The sequence below is a fragment of the Calliopsis andreniformis genome, chromosome 4, assembly GCF_051401765.1.
Source record: "Calliopsis andreniformis isolate RMS-2024a chromosome 4, iyCalAndr_principal, whole genome shotgun sequence".
In the NCBI taxonomy this organism is placed as follows: Eukaryota; Metazoa; Arthropoda; class Insecta; order Hymenoptera; family Andrenidae; genus Calliopsis; species Calliopsis andreniformis.
In genome coordinates this window covers 8,430,180-8,455,151 of record NC_135065.1, presented here as the reverse complement: position 1 = coordinate 8,455,151, position 24,972 = coordinate 8,430,180, and the positions used below count along the sequence as shown (strand labels likewise).

At 44.5% G+C, this 24,972-nt stretch overlaps 2 protein-coding genes across 3 annotated transcripts in view; one reads left to right on the top strand and one right to left on the bottom strand.

Annotated features, from left to right (window-relative positions):
• Positions 1–24,972, top strand: part of LOC143178357 (uncharacterized) — a 185,131-nt gene that overhangs the window by 23,722 nt on the left and 136,437 nt on the right. For both annotated transcript variants that reach the window (XM_076376958.1, XM_076376957.1), the window contains exons 2-3: positions 15,448–15,637; positions 15,988–16,172. In XM_076376958.1, coding sequence (XP_076233073.1) covers positions 15,448–15,637; positions 15,988–16,172 — 375 coding nt within the window. The remainder of the gene's footprint in view (positions 1–15,447; positions 15,638–15,987; positions 16,173–24,972) is intronic.
• Positions 2,666–10,018, bottom strand: LOC143178225 (uncharacterized). Its single transcript, XM_076376755.1, has 4 exons — positions 9,875–10,018; positions 9,570–9,827; positions 3,381–3,473; positions 2,666–2,890 (listed from the first exon to the last, which is right to left on the bottom strand). Exons 1-4 carry the CDS (start codon positions 10,016–10,018, stop codon positions 2,753–2,755), a joined length of 633 nt encoding a protein of 210 aa, XP_076232870.1. The 3' UTR covers positions 2,666–2,752.

Here is a 24,972-nt window from a genome sequence, read left to right as displayed (position 1 = left end):
CCGCGATTTCTGTTATTACCCTCGATCGAGCCTCGAAAGGGGTTTCCAGTGTCGATCGTTTAAGTGAAAAATCGGAGAGCCAGCGCATGGGTTAATGGAAGTCGAGCGTATCCTTGGGGGCTTTAATTAAGAAGGAACTTTATCTAAGTACACTTGGCGACGAAAGCGTCTTGCTCGCCTGTTTGGCGCGATTTATCTGTCGCTGCGAGGAGGCAAGGCCGTACGTTAGTGTCTCCGCGGCGGACTCATTAATAAAATATAATCGACGCGTCGACGTTACACGATACGACAAGATTGTTGCATTAATTGCGCGATACGGTTCGCGGTGCAAAGTTATGCGCAAATGTAAATTCCTTCCCCTTATCGATCGGTCGTCGGGTCTCGACGTGCACAATAAATGCCCTGACGATTTCTCGTCGAACTCGCGAGCACCGTAATTGTTAATTGGTAATTAGTCCGCTGGTGCATGGACCGCTCGCGACAATTATTTCTAATCTGCATCGGGCTTGGCCTACTGCGCTTGCGTTCCAATTACAGCGGAGATATTCTGATAACGACCCTTACGGAGTGCTTTCTGCGTTTTTCAATTTCAAATACAGTCGTTGATATTATTAAATAGTTAGAAATTACGCAGGTTACTTAGCATGGAATACTGTTCGTGTTCCTTAACCCTGGAATGGCACATTGGGTCGTCTTCAGGTTTTAGCGTGATTTTTACACAGTTTGAATATGTTCGTTACATCTGTAGTCGTAATTTATTTTAAACGTAGTTTCTATCTCGTGTTTAGATATCCTTTCGCTAGCAGATTCCGCGACAGAGTGCGCAATGCAATTCTCTATCAGGTCTGACAAACCTCTTTGAACATTATCTCGTTACTCGAGCTGCGTTTATAAACTCATAAGGAAACAAGCAGACTCATTTAAGAAATTGATGCACGAGTTGCTTCAAATTTACACGTATCTTGTTGGAGACCTCACTGTGCCATTCTAGGGATTTTTATTCCTGGACTTTGGAAATGATTCAGATCAGGATCCACCGATCACTCCAATGACTCTATTTCACGCAAATAGAGTACTGAAATCACTGTCTTCACACTTTTCCTACCCTCTGTGTTCCCCAACAAGACGCATTAACCCCCTATCGGTGCATCTGCTCCGCCACGAGCGCATACATCTTGCAGGACAATATCTCCTTCGATCCATCTTACCGATCTCCTTTCACCGTGGCAAAAAGAGGAGCATAATAGGATGAGTAACGACAGGAGACCAGTTGCGAAAACCCAGAGAAGATTTATCTCTGTTGCATCGATACAGCGCGCGTGCCGCAGCCCATCCTGGAACTGTTTTTCTGTCAGACGATTTCGATGGAAATTATTCCCGTGGAAACCGTGTAACGTCCACCACGCCTCGATTGCCGCGTGCCTGAGTCGCTCGATGAGTTACGACGATCCTCGAGAGAAGTCTCTTCCTCTACACGAGCTATCCATTCCGAAAGAATTATAACACCGTGGCTAGCATTTCTCACGTGGCACGCGTGACTCTCGCTTGAGTTCGCCTTTGAAGCGTACCGTTATCGGGAGCGCAGTTATCCGCGGCTGGATATCTTCTATGGAAATGGTGCAGTGATAAGGACACAGCGACAGGGAACGCGACGATAGCGTAGACCGATCGTGGCCACGAGATGCGAGCCTTGTCGAAAGATTAAAGTCCCATCGGGCGGGGACCCGTTAGCGGAACAGATCGCGAATCCCTTTTCCTCTTGTACGTATTTCCGTTCGCGACACACTTCCGCGAGAAAACGGATCCGCCTTTCGACTGTTCTTGTCGTGCAGCAGTTTTTGTCGGTTTTCTGGTTTTTTCGATGGGATAGGAAACATTAAGATAGAACTAGATGGACTACGGTGGATTAGAGTGCTAGGAAGCACTTTTGTCTATTTAGATTCCACTGTTTTTTGTTGTGCTGATGTTGGAGCAGGTGAAGCGGAGGATATCTTGTGGGACAGTAAGAGGCTGGTGTTACGTTCTGATTGAATTTAGAATAAGCGTGAGTCAGAGTAGGATTATATAAAGAGATTTGTTGAAGAGATTTTCTGTGTTGTATATTTGATAAAAGTAGAGAAATTTATTTCGCAATAAAATGTGTGTACCCATAACTGTAGGTATAAAATATGAAGATATAGAAAGTTCTTATCATAAAGTCGAATTTAACTATCTCCAAAAATTTTATTAATATCCCAGAAGTAAAATCTTCATCTTCTGAATTTCTATTTTCTATATTTTCTATATCCAAAAGTGAAGTAGAAAATAAGAAAAAGTCAGGATTATTTCTTCCCTGCTGCTGATTTCGATTGTCCAGCCTTTCTCTTCCTTTCCCCGCAAATTCGAAAATCTCAGCAGCCCACGTGTTCTCGAGTCTTCATTTTTTTTATCGTCGATGACATCACTGGAAAGCTGTCGGAGGTCCCGAGCAATGCTACCATTTCGACGTCTCGATTCCGCAAAGGCGTTGACATCCTTTCTCGATATCCTCGTATATCGCGTGCGCGCGTTTCCAGATCCGATCGCTTGATAAAGTAGGCGGACGAGACATTGAGGAAGGTGAGCCAACCATGCCAAACCACCATGCTAATCGCGGTTTCCTTCGTTTCGGTCGCCTTTACTGGTTCCCTCGCGTGCAAGTGCGCGATGGCATTCATTAAATTGTAATACAATAACGCGTTACATAGCCCGCGTTGCGTTCGCGATTACATATTCAATTAAGCCGACGCCACGGAAAATCGCTCTGTTTTCCCTTGTTCCTTTTTCTCCTCGTCACCTGCATCGAATATGTGTAATGTATATAGAGCGTTGCAGGATTGTGGGTCAGTTGAGCAGGATAAAATGGAGCAAGCTGCAAGAAATATTATTTGATTAGCAAGTGTCCATAAAGCTTCTTAAAGAATTATGAAATTGTACATTCCAATATCTAAAAATTGTTAAAAATTTGAAAATCTCAAAACTTTCAAGTTTAAATATCTTAAAATTCAAAAATTCAAAAATTTTAAAGTTCTAAAATTTAAAAATTTGAAAGGTCTGTAACTCTAAATATTTTAGAATTGATTACCCTCTTCGATCGACCCATAACTCTAAACAACACTGTACTTAGTTGTTCCTCATCGCAAGGAACTTTAAAGTATGACAAGTTAACAATAGCCTCCTCGCGTGAAATTACGATAATTATGCTAATTCTGCACGGCTAAGCGAATCACGGGGACAAGTGGGTGTCTCTACTTTCACCATTATCGTAACGGTATACCCCCGTATTCTAATTCCCTCGGCGTGTCACCACGCGCTTCATGGTTCGTATCAGGTTCGCTCGTCCATAGTATTATTTTTCTTACGTTCGTGTACGCGCGTTTGTTTTCAACCGCGAAACGTGCTTCCCAGGAAACTGGCTTATCATGCTCGACGTTGGCTATCGTGCGTGCTGTAATCTGCAAAAAAATCAAGGAGTGATATTATTCGATCGTTTGCCATGAGGGATTCCTCGAATCCTCGTTCTCGACGTGCTCCAACTTAATAGTAAAAAGGTGTTGATGGTTGACTTCTTGGGTTACTGATCAAACTTTTGGAACCACTTTAAAAGTATTGTATAGTAGCTGGAACTTAGAGTTAAGTTGGGACTTAGTCTTAGTCTAAACCCCAAGTTCAGATTTGGGATTTAATTGGGGCTTGAGATTTACTTAGGACTTGCAATTTAGTCTGGACTTAATTCAGTAAATCCACAAACTCTCAAATTTTCTTAAAATACGAAAAAAAGTTTCAGGAACTCGCACTCCATTTAGAAACCCATCCAATAGATTTCGCGAACCTGTTCCTATGCAACGTGTGAACCTCGAAACGATTGTACACTTTCACACAGGTATTACAATTGTCCAAAAACCATAAAACGAAAAAGAAACGCTCAACATCCGCATTACTCGCGCAATTGACCCACTGGCACAGAATCCCAGCGATTTTCCATACCGCGTATCCAAGGTCAATTCCTCCGTTTTTCCTTTTTTATAGTGGAAAAATTCCGCGCAAAATCTGCCCACAGATGATGGCGTTGCTGTTCTGCGCGATTGAGTGTACACCTTGTCTCAGACGAGAGAAGCAGCGCACGTTCGCGAAGGTACACGCATTTTTAATCGGTCCCCCGTGTCCACGATTAATTGTTTCAGCGATCACATCGGCGACCCGCATCTCGTCTCGTGACGGCGACTTAATTGGCCGGCTCCATTAAAATTCTCTCGATGACTAATCCGCCAGGCGCATTCTCTTTCGCAATACGTACAAAGGAGACGCGCACCGAAAACGGTTGTGGAATCTCTGATCGCGATGCGCGCTTACTAAACTGGCGAATGGAATTGCGTGGCGCAAACGGAGGGATTTTTGTGAATGAGAGGAATTTTTGCTGGACGTTGTTGGTCATTTCTTTTTTTACCTCTGAGGTAATTGGGGGAACTTGAGTATTTCTTGTAGAAGCACTTAATTAATCACGAAATGGTACGATAGCTATGATTACTTGTAAATGCATTTTTTTTACGTGCCCATTAGCTCCTTCAGAAACTCTTTATTAGCTTCAACTCGAAATTCAGACTAATTACTTAAATTTTGTTAGTACTGATTTCCTAGAATTGTTATGTGTATGTATAATTGATACCAGAGAAATATGCTCGCTAAATATAAATGAATAATAGTAATAGTAATAATAATAATGAATGATGGTAATAATAATGATGATGATTATAATAAACAGTACTAAATTAAAATCTGTACACATTAAATTCACGAGAAATAATACTAAATTAAACTCTGTATAAATTAAATTCACAGATAAATTAGAAAATTAAAGATCCTAAAACTATGCAGGTATACCTACCATGCATGGCGAATATAGAGCAAAGTTAGTCTTATAAATTGATATCGTTGCTCTCGGTGCACCATATTATCTAACGAGGAGAAATTACAGAATCCCCGAGGGAGATTACTAGAATCAGCAGCAACGTGTCTCGTCCGCAAGGATCACGCTCCACAAATCGCAAGAGTGACAGCGTACATGCGTGCGCGAATCGTTACGGGTTAAGAATTAATTCGCCCGATGGTCGGCACGAGAAACGCGCATCGGGAAAGCCTGTCAGGCCTGGGAGACGGTGCTTGACGAGCGCGTAATGATAATTAATCGTTCCTTCGTGGACAGACGCGCGTACTAGATCGAATCGCTCTGCTCGAGCACGAGAAGGGAAACGGGGAGCGCCGTCTTGCAAACGATCTCCTTTGGACTCTAATGAAGGATGAAGTTGAAAACAGTTTGGAGGATATTGACCAATTTTTGTGCCATTAATGCAATCGTCGTCAATACAGTCGCCAGTGATTAATAACTACTGTGGACTCCTAATATTTGGGGCGAGTAGGGTGGGAAATATTGGTTTAAGGAAAATTCTCTTTCTAGTGTCAAGTGTAATTGCGTATGCTATTATACCATAATGGTAATACAGGAAATTTGAAAAATATTTTTCTTTTTTATATACAAAAGAGTTTTCGTATCCATAAATAGATGAATAAAAATAAAAGAAATGACTTGGTGCCATAGATGTTAATTATTAGCATCACTATTGGTCCTTGATATTGTCTCGAATGATAGGATCAGCCAGCACAATTGTATCTCTCTTTGTCGAGGAGAAATTCGTGTGAAATTCATCCTGGAAGAGTCCACGTACCGAGCAAACTCGACAAGCGACACCGAGGTGCTAAAACTCTCGAAACTTTCAGAAACCAGCGGATCTCTTTTCAGATTCCCGAACAAAAGCGACTGAAGGCGAGGCCCGTCCTATCCCGCGACGTGTCCGCGTTCTATCCTTGAATCCGCTCCAAGATAGATCGTATGCGATAATGTCTGCAAATAGGCGTGTGCTTGGTAAACGAACGTTCGTAACGCGTCGGGAAGCGATTATTCGGTAGATTAACGTCAAGGCTCGCGTGTTACAGACAAAGTCTAAGGTGAACGCGTTTACACGGTATTTACGTTGCTTTAATGGCCAGCGGTATAAGTTTCGGGCAGTAAATCTAAAAGAAAAAAGAGGGGCAAAAAGAGGCGAAAGAAGGGAGAACGGAGGGGCATCTACTAATCCATTACGCGTGGAGCCTGACCGTTAAGTCGGTGGACACGCGCGCGAAACCACCCACGCGAATCGTCCTTCCCAGCCGCTCGTTTATCTCGCCTTTTTCGCGCGGAGGATCAGCCTGCTGACCTAGAGAACCGAGTGGGTGTCGCCTTTTTTCATCCCGCGCCGCCACAATTAATGCACTCCGCTGGCAGGTATCGCCTTCGCTTCGATGCATACATTATTGCTAATAGCTCTTTCCAGGCGCGATTCCCCGCTCGATTTCGTCGATTTTTGACACGCGGAATTTCGACGATCAACCGTCCCCGAGAGGTCATTAGAGAGATGTCCCCACGGCTGGCTCCAGCGACGAGATTCCACGACCGAAACGAGCGTATCGCCTAAAATTAGAAAGCGAATGGTGGCCACCTTGCGCCGCGAAAAATCTATTTTCGAGCGTGTGTACGCGCGTATTGGGTAATGCAGCCGCGAATAGGTGCGACTACGCTTCCAGGAAACTTGCTTTCGACGGAGAGATCACTGGCCCCTGTTTAGGTCATGCAAATTTAGACCGAGTGAACGTCTATTCTCGAATCCGTGGCCCGGCCAGGGGATCCGATCGGTCACGACAATGGGGCCGAATTCGCGACATTTTGCCATTCGCGGGCGAGCGAACAAGTGGCCGAGTGAGTGGGCTGGTCTTGTTATGTATACCCAGTGCTCGAGAATTCGTGATGCAATCTTGGAGTGGTTGGGTTGAATAAGTGGACAGTCGACTCTTTAAAATTCGCGAGAGTATTGTGTTGTAATACTTGTTGCCCAAAGAATGCAAGGAAATTATTAATACCTGTACTTAATACTGGTTTAGAAAATCCAGAAATATGTTAAGCGTGGAATACCTTGGATTTGCCATAGTCTCATATTTAACAGCGCTTGGACCACACCTTTCTCTCAAAATTTCACGAAATCCGTGTAATTGATTCGTTCCTCCCGAGCTTGATTCGTCATCTTGGAATAGGAATGGTGCGTCGCGGTGAAAGAAATTGTCTTGAAAAACACCTCGATGCTCCAGCCCAGGTTATGAATCACGCATGGGGCCAATCTGTGGCGTAAAAGAAGCTGGCCAAACCGGGCCACGCTGGAGTTGTCAAGATAATCGCCACCTCTGCATTAATCTCCGAGTGTCACACGCGGAAAGAAACGAAGGAACGCGATATAACACGGATCTCCTCTGGTAGGAAACATGTGCGCTCCAAAAGTCACTGGGTCACCGCCCCTGGCTGGATTCTACTATTTTTGACGCCACATTGCCACTCCTGCGACCGTGTGATTACTTAGCCTTAGATATTTAACGCTTCATTTCGTTGGAAAGCCTCTGTGGCTTTTCACTATTCACTGATGGAAATTGATCGCTCAGCCTGCAGAGAACGCTATTTGTTGGTCGTTTCTTGCACAAAGAATCCTTAACGACTCCATTGTGGACAGTACTGAGCATAAACAGTCATTAGAACCTTTAACCTCGAGAGTCAGCCAGCGGAAATACCGGTGAATCCGCGCTTCCTGCCGCAGCTTTCTACTTTGCAGCCTATTGTCGTCACTCATTGTTAGTACGCTCCATTTTGGGATGGGGTTCGTCACAGTGAACCGCTTAAGAAAATTGTATAAATTGCTGAGTTCAAAACTCTAGAAGCATAGATGGTCGCAGGCTTAAGCATCTTGGTTCTACTATGTTGTATTAGGTTCTACTAAAATCTATTAAGGTCTGCTAGGTCCTACCAGGCCTTATCAGGCCTTACTAGGCTGTACTAGGTCCTACTAGGGTCCATTAGTGTCTATTAGGTCTTACTAGAGTTTATTATTACCCACTAGATTCTCCTAGAATCTACTAGGGACCTACTAGGGACCTACTAGGGTCCTACTAGGGCCCTACTAGGGTCCATTAGTGTCTATTAGGCCTTACTAGAGTTTATTATTACCCACTAGATTCTCCTAGAATCTACTAGGGCCCTACTAGGGACCTACTAGGGTCCTACTAGGGCCCTACTAGAGTCCTACCAGTACCTCCCTTGGACCTCCTCACACCTCCCAAGATTCCATACAAATCCAATCTCATCCAAGGCAACGATCACCTCTGATGAACCTCTGTTCATCAGAATTCCCTCGCCGCGGGTCGATTTCAGGTGTAACGATACTTTTCAAGCGCTATGTATAATGCATCGCGCATCTCGGCCGATCCGCGCGACGAATGGCGATTTTTCATTTACGCCTGCGTTCTCACGAATCGTCGCGATCGCATAGGTGCACGGTAGCTGGCTGGTCGTCCAGGAGCGAGTCGATTCCTCGAGCGAAAGGAACGAGACGTGGACTGTGTCGCGGTTCGACGAATTGGTCGAAACGGTCGTTCAAGCATGGGCGAGGCCTAGAACGCGCGTGCACCGACACATGCATGCGACACACTGCATGCTGCGTCCACGTTCGTACACTTTTTGCGTCCACCGTGGTTTTATCGACTACGGTGACAGTCACGTGTGTCTGATGCAAAATATACTGGGTGTTTGCTAGGTAAACTGATGGTTCTTATTAGGCTAGAGGATAGAATAGAACAGTGTATTGTTCGAACGCAAGAATGGTTGCCACAGATATGGATGCAGGTTTTAAAATACATGTCCTTGCCTTAGTTAGTCAGCTAATTGTGACTGATCTTTTTACTGTATGAAGATTCACTGACGCATTCGAAAGACAAACATGAAAATGCAATGCAGATAACCTTCAGCTCCTGGTCATTTGTGTCATCTTGTTATCTAATATGACACAAGCTTCCATTCTCTAAACTTTCAAGAAGCCAGTACAAAATTGGAAAGAACAAATAAATACACGAGGAGAAAAAAGGACCTCACGCGTAGGCAGCTGGAGCAAAAACCAGACATCATCGTCCCCCCTATGACGCACTCTGTCTTCTCCCCATCTTCAGCAATTTAAATAATCTGACGTCTTAACGGTCTCAATAGATGGCTCAAGTTCCCCACGATTTTTACGTCCCGTCGAACGCAGCGTTCAACCTTTGTACCAAATACTTGAGCAAACATTGATGCAATTCGACGATCCATCGTTAACTTTATTACAAGACTATCATACCCATCCGTCAACTATGTTTATCACTAAGTGTCTAGCTTCGGATCCTTCGTTTTATGGGGCATTAAACGCAAGAAGCGTTCCGTTAAATACCCGCTCTCTTGAATGCATTTTTTCCTTGCACCGATTAACCTGACTGTTCGATTCTCTATTTTACAGCCTTGATTCTGTTTACTCGATATGATAATGGTATCTCGGTGATTTCGTTGCGATCCCCGAGTAAGATCGAGCTTTCGCGAGGCAAATGTGTGTTTCTGGGTACAATACGCTTCGGTCTGCGGCGCACCACGGTGCCGAGCTATATATACTTACTTGGTATGGCCTTCGTTCCCTCGGTTGCATGACAATCATAGCTCGCGAGCCATTATTGGCAACCGTCATTGAGTAACGACGTTTCGGACGTTGCACGTGTTTCACGCACTTGTCGACAACGAACCGCGATGAATTTCTGTAATTGGCGACGTGGAAGTTCCCCAATCGGTTGAAACTTCTCGCCGATCGGTTCCAAAGGGAAACGTTGGACTCTTGTCCTCGGGCGTCGCTCGCGACGCAGTTACACAGAGATAGGAGCTGGCAACCGTCTGTCACGGTCACTTTCTTCTAATTCCATCGGCGACCCTTCTAAACGGTAATTGACCAATGATGTAATTCTCTAAATTGACAAAAATTAGCCTGGTGCCGCGTGCCGCGCTAGAAATCCTTTCCGAGTGGAGTCGCTTACTGCTCGTCAAGGGAATCGTTTCTGCATTGGATTGGCTCATCCATGGGATTAGGTTGATACGAAAATGATTGGAAAAGGGGCACTTCTTATCGTGAATATTTTAATAGGAAGCTTCTATTCCTCTGTGAAAGTACTGTTGGGAGCGCAGAAGTTGTCAGTGAAACAGCACGTGAGCAAGAGGAGTGCTCGGTTCGCTGCAAGTAGTAGTAATAAGTATGATCAATTCGGCTAATAAGGGAAATGCGTACCATCTCTGTTTTTCTGCAGAGCCAATCAGATCTGACAACTTCTGAACTCCTAACAGTACCTGGAATCACAAGCTATTAATGGTTCCCTGAAACTTTGATTGCTTTCTAAAACGCAGAAGTGAATCAGCACGCTCTTAGTGAAGCGTAAACGTGTTAATTACTGATATTTAGTTCTCGATCATCGTTTTGCAATTCTTCCTGCGTATCAGTCCAGAGAAATTAATCTCGACGTTGCGCCAAACGACTCCAGGCTCGCAGCCACGCGAAACACTCTGCTCTCTTCCGCCTCTCGACAGAATGGCCTGGTTGGTGATCGATGTAACGACGCTGATTGTCCCGTAATGAGGCTGGGAGGGACAGGATGCCGTGTATGCGTGTTTCGAGCAAATGCACGAACGGATCGTCGCAATCGGCTGCGAGCTCGTCGTCACATGGCACTGCGACACTCGACCGTGGATGAATCGAGACGTTTAGAGAAGAAAATAGCATTGTGGGCCCTCGAGTGCAACGACATTAAGGCGTTACGGTGTACGATGCGTTTAATGGTAGATTACGGTGGTATTTAATGATGGAGTGGATAATTTCAATCATTTAATTTGATTTTCGCGTCTGAGTTAGATTAGATTGAGATTGTTAAATGGGGGCTTAGTTGGAGGTGCAGAAGTAGGTGGTTCTAAGGTAAATGTCTCGCTGCTTGAACACTAATGCTAATTTTATTTAATTTTTAAATTAAATTCTGAGGTACCTAATAAAAAACAGAAAATAGTATATTCACCCACTGAGATGCAGTTCAAGTATCGAGACACGTATTTTTACCTTGTCCACTTATTTACACATTTGACATCTTCAGCATTCAGGTATTGGGGCAAGTCACTTTACTTGCTGTCTTCCTGCTCTGGATTATAAATTTTCAAGCTGTACTTCCTCCCAACATGCCCCAATCCATCCAGATCCTCTTCATTCTGACATTCAAGCACCACCAATCGAGAGTCACCCGAGGGAGCGCTGAAGCAGGTTCCGCTTAAGCTCGCTGAAGAGGGATTTAATCGGCGTCACGGATGCTCATCATGAAGTATAGAAATCGCGAGGCAATTAGGCGCAATTTCCTGTCGACCAGGGGCCCGAGTGATTCGCCTTGTGGAAACATCTCGATCATCGATCCTCTCCCAGCGGATCTGGCCGTGTCGCGAGGAGCAGTGGGTGCAACATTTAGCGCTCGCGTCTTGTAATTTCGTGGCTGCCCGCGTCGGGTGATATATCGAGAGTACGACGAGCCTCCGTCGTTAACCTAATATTACCATCCATAAAGTCTGATCCCCGACGTCTCGTTCGGTACCGAAAGTTTAATTACAATATAAAGCAGCGAGGCCAGCCGCGACCGATTCACTTTTGACCGAATACGGCTGGTTTAAGGCCTGCACGCGAAGGATGAGCGCGCGATCCGCTCGTACGCTGGCGATTTATAATCTCGCCTCGCCGCGGAAAAGAGAGAAAGGCTGCGAAACGGCGAAGGTTACGGAGCGAAAAGACGCTGGGACGAGCGGGCGGGCGACGAAAACCGAGGGAAGATGCAGGAGCCCCGAGAGTCCTTCGGTGAGGGACTGAGAGAGAAAGTGGAGAGAGAAAGACAGACCGGTATAATTATGCAATTTAGATTCAGCTTCGCGATTCCGGTTTGGCTTTATTAAAAGCGAGAGTGGGCGTACGCGGGCTCCCCTTCGATCGACGGGCCTATCTGTACGCGCGCAAAAACTTGGACGCCGAGATAACGTGTCTCCTCTTTTACACGCGCTCATTCGTCTTGATTGGGAGAGAGAGAGCGGATCATTTGTAAGTCGAGTGCTGTGGGATTAGATTCGACGATTTTCTTCTGTGTTTTGCGAGATGAATACTGCTGGCTTGTGAACAGGATTTTTAGAGTCTACTACCCTTGGCAAAAAGGTTTGGGCAAAATGTGACAATATGGAGGTATTTAGAAATATTGTATCTAGGTTTTGAACTGTAAAATAATATCGTGTGAATGTACAACAGATGTAATATATCTGGGACAATTACATGAGTTTGGTACGTAGTATTTTAGATTTTCAAGAACTACAATATTTCTAAATAACTTAGGCTTCGTATTTTTGTATTTCGCGAAAAATTGTTTGTCAGGGGTAGTATTAATGTACTCCAAAGTTTGTCAGTGTGAGAGGGTTGCTTGGGGGTTCCTGATGAGAGAGAAGTTTCTTGAGGGAAATACTAGTTTTTTATTAGTTTAGTATCTTTGAAATCTTCTTGAAAGATTCTTGAATATTCGACTTCCAAAGTTCCTAAGATATGAAGATAATGCAAGAGCCATAGACTACTCTTAAAATATGAATGAACTTTTTTCCGAAAATTCTTCTTGTAACACATCTCAACATTCCTGACCATTGAAAGATACATAATGACTCACGAACTTGTTCTCGAACGATTATAAAATCCTCAGGTTCAAATTTTAAACACACTCTCTCCCAGCCACTCGAAACGGGACTCTCATCATAAATGCACCTCTCAAGTACGCATCTTCAATTTCCCCCAAAACGGAGCAGAAAGTCATAAAAAATCCATTCGAGAGTCTCCTCTTGCCTCTTCCAAGGCATCGGCCTCAGTATCGTCAACCTCCCGCAATTTCGCAATGGCATATTTTACGTAACACGGTGCAAACGTCATTCGGCTCGATAATCGAAAAGAATGTGGTTCTGGCGTGCAACGAAACGCAGAGCTGGGAGAGAAGACGCGCAGACACAATAAACCCAGCGAATTCCTGCACAGGGTGGGTAGGGGGTCGCATTCTTTGCGCTGGAAAAAAAAAGGATTTTCGTTATGATTAACGGTACAGGAGAAGCGAGCTCGACTACCGGATTCTTCCGAATCATACCGATCGTATCGTCGAGATTGTACTACCTCGTGATCTGCGCGGAGGAGATCCACGTTCAACTGGTTATTCGGTCGGCGAAGAATCCCTCGCGAGCCTGTGTAATGGTCGAAGCCGTTCCAGGAACGGCGATTAGAAAGATCGGCGTCCGATGTCGGTGTAAACTGTACTCGGTGTAGCGTTCTGGGGCGAGATTAAATTGCATTGTCCAGGCGGTTACTGTGCCAGCGATAATTGCTATGGTAGCGTAAGGTTACTGGCTTGGTCGTGGGTTAAGAGAAATTGTACCCAACTTCTGCAACACGTTATAATTTCGTGCCCTGCGCTCCATTCGTTTCAGTCATTGGTATGTACACATTATTAAGGATAGTTGAGATTAGACTTGCTTCTATTTATAGTAACGCATAATTTGAAAAATCGTTCATTTATTAATTACTGTCTAATAAACGAAGCAGTAGTTAAAGTATTATCTCGGTATTTGATTGTTGGTATGGTCAATGCAACTGTATTCAATTAAATGTATCGCGCATGTATTGCAAAGGTGGCGCAACTCAAAGGAGTGTGATTTAATGCATATTTATCTAGATTTGGGATGCTGCATAAAAGTATTTAAATAGTAAAGTCATCGCTGAACAGTTTAGAAATGATTTCTTCAATTTATTTATCTGAGGAAAGTTATATTTTGTAAAAACATGTTGAATAGATGAATAGGAGAACTACAGATATTTGAACCACGGTCACGTGATTGCTACTGCGCATGTCACAGTCACGTGATTGTTCTGCGCCTGCGCGTTGCCTCTTAGCAGTTGTCTCCCGCTTGTTGAGACGCCAAGATCGACTCTCGCTTTTCATTCACTTTTCCGTAGAAAAAAAGTTTAATCCTTCATTATTTCACTCAGTTTTTATATTCGTGGCCTCAATATTTCGATTTTTGGTGTTTTTGTGTAAAAATTCTGTGTATTCTACACTGGAGAACGCTGTGTGGTGAAGAGTCGGTAATGCGTCGTTTTGTCGTACAAATTACAAGGTAATGTTCACAATTTTTATCATTAAATACAGTTTTGCAATTTCCCAAGTTATCATATAAGTTATCAGATACATAGTTTTACGCGTAGAAATACAGCAAAGGACAAATTAAGTAAATTCTGGTATTTTTCTTTGTAAAATCGTATGAAGTACAGAACTATAGTTTTGTACCTTGAGGATCTCTCGCCATATTACGCATAATTTTAGTATACCAAGCGTAATAATTATTGAATATAATGTTAAATAGTAGCATGTGGCAGTATTAATATTTTTGCATTGAATTTCGCGTAGAATAACACGACAAAGTGCAAAATCACTGAATTTTTATATTTTATAATATTAGCATGATGGACTCAGCATTTATACTATCTCGAATTTTAGTATTAGTTTAGAATATTAGTATAAAATATCTGCAAATTCTCTGCTTATTAGTATTAATCATTAGACAGAATTAATAACTATTTAAAAATTCACTTCATCTTTCAAATACTTGAATCTGCACTCTATTTTCCTATTTCCTATATTTTTAAGCATCATATGCATTTTGTAACTTTGTATACCTACATTTTAAATTTCCATAAATGCATAAAAATCCGCCATCTATTAATCATTCTTGTTACTGAAATAGCAATAATTGTATCACATTACGCGATAAAACTGCCATCATACCAGTTAAGGGTTAGACTCGTTCCCCACTTATTAACAGCTCCACATGTATCAAGCCTAAAAGAAACTCGAAAATATTCGCCTCGATACACGCAAGAGCGCCAAAGCCAGGTTACGCAGGTCGTTTCACCGGTGTAACTGGTGGCTCGCGAATTTTATCTGATCCTGGCCAGGGTACGGCCTGTTACGTCGTCAGATCGTAAATATCTGGCCGTGGTCGATCTTCCTCCCGCAGAGAGAGGCATCCCGTTCGCGTACGGTCGTTCGATCGCGCGTCCCTCGCGAGTCAGCTCAAAATTTCGAGCGTAGAAGAATCCGACAGGTTGTGCGGCTTTACGCGCGCAATAACGTGGCTATTTCGGGGTCTAACTTGGTCTCGAGGTCTCGTTTTACGACCAACCTCCCCTGGCCTCCCCTTGTAATTAGGATGTTCCGTGGGGCTCGAGAACAGGCCAGCGAAACAGGTATCGAACGAGGAATCGTAGAATCTTTGAAAAATTATGACCGATGCGTGATCATAGGATTACGCCGCGGAGCGTGTTCATTTGATACTTTATAACCGTGAGCTGGGATCCTATTCGGGATCGGTTATCCTTGTATTCATTTGTGATGCTTTTGGTTTCATTGCAGCTGCCTGGCGTGTCTCCTGGAGCCATTTCGACCGTGGTCGCTCCTGTGCTGCTGAAATACCGAGTATGCAGGCCCAGATTGTTGCTGGCTGGGTCCAGGGCCGAAGTCGACCCTGCTGCTGATGTGGGACTCTTGCATGGAGAGGTTTTGCTTATTGAGGACTCTGCTAGGCAGTTCGATCCGATTGGAGGTAAGTTTGTAAGTTTGTTTGTAAGTTCAGGTCTTCTTTTTCATAATAAGTGAGGCTCTATTTTATATATAGTGGAAAAGAAATCATTTTTATTAGGGTGGAGACCCTATTACTCTACCTGAACCTGTTACTGCACTTCACATAGATTTTATATGGAAGTACAGTAATAGGTTCAGGCATAGTAATAGGGTCTCGTACCCTAAGTAAAATAAAAAGATTAGGGTAAGAGGCCCATTACTAACATTTACTTAAGCTTTATAATGAAAGTACAGTATTAGATACAGGTATAGCAATAGAGTCTTGGACCCTGGTATTCTACGTATTTCTTACCATTAATATTTCTATTACAGACACAGATCGTAAGTACAGGGCAACGGAGAAGCTCCTCCACGCTGAAGAGGAGTACCATGAAGCCCTCTGCAGCGCCAAAGAATTATACGCGCGACCCTTGGCGCGAAACTACCCCGAATTCCACGACGTCATCTTCAAACCCCTCACGGACCTTTCGGTGGTTACTGCTGAGCACTGCCAAAGGGTGAGTCCATGAAACTTAACAATATCTCAAGTCTAGACCCTTCGTGTTGATCTAACTACCCCAGTCTATGGTATACGCCAGTTTTCGATTATCGATTGAAGTGATTGCAAGATACTCGACTTGAATGCACAGATTTTTATTTCCTAGCGACTGAAATGTACAGAAAATGTTATAGAAAATTCGTATAGTTCTCTCGCGGATGGTAGAGCTCTTCTTATCGACTGACTGTTCACGGTTCCCTGCTAGGCAGGCTGATTCATGCTTGAGAGATGGCGACACTTGAACCGAGTCACGTTTTCAAGTTCGCGCGGCACCTGTTGCTTCTGCGAAGCACGTTGCCTTTCCCCGCGACTACCGTGTCGCAATTGCGATGGCTCGAGTGCTGCGTAACCTTTTCGAAAGAGAATTGCGGGTGATCAGGGCCGCGGGGACTTGGAGATTCTTCTTAAGATCATCGTACACTGACAAATACCATCTACTTTCAATCCTATTGCATACTCAAAATTAGATTTAATGTGGGGAGTACTTAAAATTCAGTTTTATCAACTTTCGTCGATTAAATATCTAGATTAGTTTCATAAATTAGAACCCAATGAGGGATGTCTCGTGGGAAGGATCAGAGAGATCAACTTACACACTCATTCGCTCTCCTAATTCATACTACCCTCTCATTCCCTTATCACTCGCTCTCCACCTCAAACATTCAATGAAATTTGATTACACTAATACTACAGTTTCACGTACTATATTTCAATTTATAGTTTTTAGTAGGTATTTCTTAGAATCTCTTCATAGAAACTTGAAACTCTCAAATCTCCCAAACATCATCATCCCCCGCGTTTCGCCCTCTTTCCCCATCTTCACTCTCTCGCCACAAATATAAACACGCATGGATCCCTCGCTATTGGAGGCGACGCGCAAGAAATCTTCTAGGTGTCCACGGTCGTTCGCCAAGGTGTTTTCACTAAAAACACCCGTGGAAAATAGCGTGGTCGAGCTTCCCTATTCGCTGATAAGCCTCTCGGCTCGCCCGAGGCCAGGCACGTACCAGCTACGGGCGGACAGTGGACGTGTTTTCTTAGAGCTGACAATAAAGAGGATGCCTGTCCTTCGGATGTAAACACAAAGCCGCGCCGGCGGAGCTGGTTAACGAGTCGGGATGAGCGATGACGGTGGTTAGCACCCTCATAAATATTGACTTTTACATGACGTGCGCCGGCCTGAACGAGCATCCTGGCCGCGAGGATGCGCAACGGCCTCGTAAAGTGAAAAGCATCGAAGCCAGCGAGGGAACGTCGCTAGGGGTTCGCAGGAAACGCCTACCTTCTTTATACAGCCACCTCGAAACGTGGCCCATCAATAACAAAGTTCCTCCCCGCAAAAACCATGCAAATGTAACGATCGAGAGGCTCCTTGGCTACCACCAGATTCGCGCCCCTGATCCTCCTCGCGCGAAGCGATTATTGTCGATCGACGCGTATTAATTATGGCAACGGTCGACGTGCTCGAGAGCCCTCTTTCGATGCTTTTCGAGAGCGCCCTCGGTTATGGTGTATCACTCGATCTGCGCTCGGCCACGATCCACGGGACTTTTTCGTGCTGGCACGTACGCGAAGATCATTTTCGTTCGGTATTAAATTTATGGGGAGACGGTCGAGGGTTTTCTTTTGCACGGGAGTGGAGTTTCGCGAGCAGATCGATCGACCTCGATGGACCCCCGATGCTGGAGGACTGGACCACGCCTGATGAGGCGTATGTGGCTTTTATGGCCTGATTTGCTATCGCTTCGGGCTTCCGTGCTTTTTCAATGGGGGATCTGAATTTCAAACTTCACAAACATTTTGATTATACAGGGTGTGCTGTAATAGGGCTTAGAGATTTTGAGAAGCGATTCTAGATACTGAAATAGAATAAAAATTAAGAATGTTGAAGTGGCGGTTTGGACTTCACTTCTAAGTTATTAATTGATGAAAAAACGCCTAAGATATATGTAAAGTATGTCTGACTTGGAGCTTACTCTACTGACTTCGCTGTGTCTGACTTTGACTTGATTAATTCACGCTGGCAGTAGAATATGTCTCAAGGCAGACATATTTCGCACAAGTATTAGACATTTTTTGAGATAATTAGTACCTCTGAATCGAACTCTCAGCAGCAGTTTCATCATTCTTAATTTTCGTCCTATTTTAACATGTCGAATCACCTTTTGAAACATCTGACACCTATTATCAAACACTCTCTACATTCATACACTTCCTACAGATTTAATTTTTGATAGTAAATTCAAGATCCTCAAAGACATTTTCAAATAGTTCAAAAAGGAATTATTGCCTATCTGCTACTCGTGGAATTTGTTAAAAAAGGATCTTTCAGAAGAACACTCAGACAATACCAGTGTTCTGAAAAATAAGTATCTAATTAAGGGTAGTTAAATTACCGAAAAAAGATTATTAAAGAGATTTTCCACTTTGCTAGTATCATATATAATTAGCAAAATCTTCTTTCAGTCTGCCCTATCAGTTTCGCTCGTCCCTTTTCGTTTACCATCGTTTTCGGTAGCCCAAGCGTGGGCAAAACCCTCGAGACCGAAGGTTAATTAGTAAAAACGCCTGGAATCGTTCCCGAAGCGGATCACGAGCCACGGTCCAGTGTTCTCTTCCCCATTGCTTTTTATTTCGGTCGGTTGTCGCGTCGAGCCCTTCGCGGTCTCCGCGGCCACGGAGCAATTTCACTTTGGCAGCGCCTCGGGGCCCAGCTCGCTGGCAATTAGAAGCAATCGCGCACCTGGGAAGCGAGGGAGACGCCTCTCTCTCTCTCTGCCCCCTTTGCTGTCTTTTCGCTTCTTCCTCTGTTTTTCTCTGTCCAACGAGAACAAGCAGCGAAGAGGAACACCCCGCGGAGGGACGTACACTTCTCTGACTTTATTTGCCGCTGAGGATTCTTCCTGCGTCCTCTGGCCCGTCTCCTCCCTTCTCACGACCGCTGGCTTCACCGAGAGACCTCGGAGGATTCCTCGAAGAGGATCCAGCAACGAGTTACACGCGGATCGTCCCTCTTCTTCTATCGTTTCATCGTCACCGTCTCCTTCGGCAATTGAGCGTAGAATTTCGTGGAGAAGGACAGAGCACAGGCTACTCTTGCCTCTGAATCGTTCTTTCTTCTCTTTCTTTCTCGACGTTGCCACGGTACGACCGTAAATTACGTTTTTGCGAGACGCAGCGCGCCACGGTAACCGCGGTCATGGCGGCGGCTCCAGACTGCGCCGTGATGCGCACGTGCACCTGCACTTCTCGGTGCATCGGGGAACGCGACTGCTGGACCAACACACTCTAGTTCCTGCTACTTGAGTTTCGTTTGTTCTGCTATTTTAATCCTTTGCACTGGGAGCTTCTGATTTTCTAGTCATTTTGCGTTCTAGGAAGGGATGACCAAGTGTTGGAGGGTTAATTTCTTCTCGAGTGGTTTTCGCAAAAAGGACATTGATTGAGTGACTTAATTTTCAAGTTGTATTTTCAAGTTCTATTCCTTCATTGAAAATAATTAATAGTACTGAGCAGAAAATTCACAATTTTCTAGTTTATTATCTAGGTGTAGCTCTTGCCCATAGTTTCGCTTATGAGGGTGTTATGGATTCACTGAAACTATATAAATATTGCCTGTGTCATTCGGGAAGAAATAATCTTTTAAACAGTGAAGGAATTTTCCAAATCGGTTCAGTAGTTTCAGAGTTTCCCCTGAAAATCCAAAGCAACTTTACCTGGTTACATAGACATCTATTAGTATCCATAGATATAGATAAGTAATTCACTAATATTAAAATTGAGGTAGTATAAATTCTGCGACCTCACCATACCAGTTAAATAGGTGTTAATACAAGCCATCCCACTGAAGACTAATAGTCTAGGTACTTATACTATGAAATTTTCTATACAAATAATTGCAGCTAGAAATGACTGAGGGGTTTCTTAAGGATAGAAGCACATAAAACCCTGGTCACCACTTGCGAGCCAGCGCTGGTACTTCTCATTCTCACTCATTGATTTCTTCTCATTCCTTTCCATTCCAGCTTGTCGATTTGTCAGCGCTGGCTCGCAAGCGCTGGTACCCAACATTCTATATCTTTCTACCATAAGAAAATATGTACTTTGTGCCTCCACAACTTGGGACCAAGGACCTAGAATGTCAGATCAAGTAGCTTAATTTCCCTAAGGTTTTTCTAAATTTTCCTAACTTTTCAGCTTGTCTGAATTCTCGCCATAGTGTTCCAATTAGACCCTGCTCTGTCTCCCTCCAGTTCCTTGAACTCCCCCACTAGAAGCCCTGGCAGGAGCAGATCTATTAAGATCTTTCCATTAAGATCGTTTTCTATTAAGAAAACAGACGGTCTCTCGGGCTGTTTCGCAGGCTTCTAATTCCACCGTCGGCAAACGACGTCGTTTTCTGGTAGCGCCGTGTCGGCTCGTCCTACGTCGTATCGAGATCGTCGTCGTTAAAGTACCGTTTTAAGCATCGCCCGCGGAATTAGCTGCGATCGTTTCTGCCACGCGGGGATTTTCTGCCCGTGCGCTTTATTGCACACTAAACTCTGCACAATGCGGTAATGTTCACGCACCTGCGGGGCAGGGACCCCTCCTCGTCGACACGCGAGAATGTGAAAGCAGCCAATCAGAGGAGTTGCGGTTTCGCGAGCATCGTTCTTCTTCCACGTCTCGTCAAAAGATCGAGGGACGTTTAAGGTAGATGTCCCAATACCTGAACACTTAAGATGTCAAATGTCTCTGTAAGTAAATAATCTAAGAACGGCTAAGACTGTATGTTCAGTTACTTTAGTTATGAGGTTCCAGAGATTGAGGATACTAATTCATGACACCAGTTTTTATTTATAATTATTCTCCAATTTTTATGTAAATATGATATAGGTTTTAACACTGAAATCTAACATTAAAGTGAGGGTCTAGTAGTGTATTAAAAATCTACATATCCACAATTAGTAATCGAGAAAAATGGTCTAAGTGGAATATCTAAAAAATCGAATTCATCTCATATCCCGTGTTTCATCGATCTTCCTTCTAAAATAAGCAACAAATTCGATTTTTTCAGTCTTTCCACTTACACCGCTTCCACAATTACTAACACGCACACGTTTACCCAATCTCAATCTAATGAAATCATCGTCGATCCGTGAATTCAACGCCAAGCACTCCTAAGTACCAGCACCCGTGAACAGGTCCGCTATATTCAGATAAATCGAGTTTTGGATAACGACCCTCCGCAAGATCTCCTCATAATCAACAGGTTCCCCTGGCAAAGTAAGTGCAGGGATCCGGATCCGAGTCGTTCATTGGCTCTCCTCGACGTCCTCCGCGTCTCCATCTAACCCGAAGAAGCCACAAAGCGGATACTGTTCGTAATTCAGTTTGATGGTTATGGATGTTAATTGCCCCGTGATCCTCCAGGGACAGGGTGGGAGCGAAAAAGCCGAGTGGCAGCGTGTAATCGGCGCCTCGGGGGGAAAAATGAGCCGACCAGAAGTCACGACTCCCCGCGGTATCGCGGCAGAAAATTCTGGCGATGGTGCGTACAGATAGCGCAGGCGCATTCCGCGGTAGGGAGGAAGGGGGAGGATCCTCGGGAAGAATGCTGGAAAATTAATTAAGTGGCGCGCGCGATCGTCCAGCAGCGAGTACGTTATCGCGTGGAGATCAAAGAGTCGTCGAGCACCGACGCGTTAGTTCCTCTTGCCAACTTCTGGCGACTCCGACGAATGGAGAGGTTCGCGGCGATCAGACACGCAATTTTATTCGCATTAGGGAGAGTCGTTCCTCGGCTCCCTCGGGCCTCCAGTTCCCGCGAATCAGGCGGGAAAAAAGAACGGGAGACTGGAGGGGCTGAAAGTGGAGCAGTCGCGGAGGAGGAGGTTAACGAGGCGGCGGGAAAAAAAAAAAAAGAGAGACGAACGTGCGCTGGGGAAGGTGGATGATCGTCGTCGTGGCGTTTCGTCGGGAAAGTGGACTCTCCGAGATACCGGATCGCCGAGAATGGTTTCGATTTCATCGGCGAGGGTTTCATTTTTCTTGGCCAGGGGTGGGGCACTGGCGCGTTCCAGTTTAATTTTTGCTGCGACCTCACGCGGGAAAGTCCTTTACCTCGATATCGGCTTGCTGTTAGAGTAGGTCTGTAAAGCTCTCGAAAGTTAGAATAGTTGTGTGAAGTTCTGTAAAGTCAGAATAATTCTGTAGCTCAGAGGCTATACTAGAGTGACTCGAGTATAGTTTTTTCAAAACTAACTTGCAATCTCTTCATTTCACTAGAATAATAGGAATGTAGTTGCAAAAGTAGCTTTAGTGGGTATTTCAATCCATTCAATCCACAAACAGTAGCACAACCCTATACAACACGAAACTAAAAAGCAGATAAATGATGTGCCCCAAGACTAAGCACACCCCAGGAAGCTTCATCGAGTGGCTAATGAAGGAAGAGCCGCTCAATTTGCATCCCAGAAAAATTCCCATTATTAATTTCTCGGTTTCTTGAAAGCAGTCGCGCGCTCATAAAGACCCTCTCGCCTCGTCGTCGTATTCATCACGTCAGCCGGAGGTTTAATACCCCCGACCAGAGCTCGTCCCCACGATTCCATCCTCCGACAAAGAAATTCCATCGTCAGATTATGTGTAACGCGCCTCTAATCGACGCGCGAGCTTTTAGCGCGAGGATAAGCTGTCCGACGCGCGAACGACCAGGCTTCTGTGGAAATAAAAATCCTCGAAAGGGGAAGGCTCAATCACCAGTGGTCTCGCCTTTTAGCGGAGACATTTGGTCCCGAGGCTCTCGGGGGCGTTCAGTGATAAACGCCCAGATTCGGAGGTTCAGTCGTCGTCGATTGCATCGCTAATGGAACCAGTTCCTCCTATCGATTTCTAATTTCTTCTCGCCTGGCGAGCATTTTTCGATGCACTGCCCGCGTCGAGTGTCGACGAGCGTAATCGCGCGGACTCTCGGCGCGAATTAGTCCCTGTCGTCGTTTAATTGCGCGTCTCCCTTGCAACTTTGTCCAAGACCTTCGTGCCTCGAGCTGGACTGACGCGGCGAAGTACGATGGACCACCGGGGCGATTAGAATTCCCTTGGGAGAGGCCCCGACCGGATGTTCGCGGCGCTGTGTAATGGCCGTCCGCGGCTCGGAGGTAATTCATAAGAGGACTGGTCATAACTAATCATCCGAGCGTATGCGTGTAGGACGACAGAGAGCCTGAGCGTAATCTCTTGGACGCGCATACCGATGCGCGAGGATGAGAATCGATTCCTAGGGAACCACCTTCCGGATATGGACCTCGTCAATTGAACGAGTTGGCGAGCATTTTCGGCCGTCGTTTGGGAGGGTTTAAAGGACTTCGTTGTCTCGTCTGGCAGATGTCTAGGCGATTTGTGGGTTGGAGGAACAATTTAGGAGGATTGAGTGGCTGAAATGAGATATGATTCAAGTACTTTAGTTTTAACGTTTTTCAATTCTAAAATCTTTCAATTATTACATCTCTCAAGTCTTAAGTCTTTCAATTCTAAAATTCAAGAATTCTCAAATCTTTCAATTCTTAAATATTTATATCCTAAAATCTTCCAATTCTAACACATCTCAATCTTCTTATTACTATCATTATTTACTGATCTTATGGAGAAAAAGCACTTGACACAAAGAAATATAAAGAAAACAATTCCAAAAGTACAGAATAAAGTAAAAACCCGGAGCACAAGAGTGCAACAAAGTAGGACAAAAAAGCTACCTAAGAAACAACATACATTAGAAATATATAACTACAGGAGTGAATTAGAAGACACCAGTGTATAATAAAACAACCTGTGGACCAATTTTCCAGCACAGCTAAGCTCAGAAACGCAGCAAAGGAGGGAGAGATAAGCCAGAATAGCAAATAGCTATAACGTGAAAGTAGGAATTCGCAAACGGCCCTGAGTGCTCGGTCGGTCCTCGCTCGATTATAATGGCGAGACGTTCAGACTCGGCGAACACGCGAGAACAACGGTCCGTCGAACGAACAGACGCGTGTATACCACGAAACGCACTTTCTCCTGTCGGGGATAAAAGCGTGCCGCGGTGAGAACGTTCGCGATTTCCTAGGGTGTCTGGAGATCGGGGGCCACCGGTTTGATTAATGCTCGTGCCACGAGCGAGACGAGAGCACCAGGTCGCCTTACCCGTTCCCTTTCTAGACCGGAAACCCTGCTTTGCCAGACGATGCTTCAGCATCGTGAAACGAATCGTCACTGGTAGAACACAATTTAATTTTCATATTAGTTTCTTTATCACACGATGGACCTTTTTTGTCAATACGAAGACTCTTCCTCCATTATTGACAAGCATATTTTCTTAATGTAAGGAGTTGAAACGAACCACTATTAGAGGCTTTCCAGTTAAACCGATCACCCTGGACTTCAAGGAGCTATAAAATCCATAATTCCTAAAATTTAAAAAAATCCTTTCACGTGGGTACTCTGTATATAAAAATTTGAGCAAGACCCAAGATGCTACTTTGAAATGTGTCCCAGTTCACATGGAATGATCCTAAGTTCAGTACCTACTCCAAAACAATTTTTGCATTGCGTGAGTTGTCTCAGAAATACCATTCCCAAGCTACCACCCTCTTCCCCCAAGCTCCAAAAAAATGTACATTCATATTGGCTTGCATAATCAAGGAACCGCGGTCTCGATCCACGCAGCTCGTTAATCGGTCGCGTTCGAGAGCAAGGTGTGACCACGAGTTACGAGCATACTCGGGCAGGATCGACGT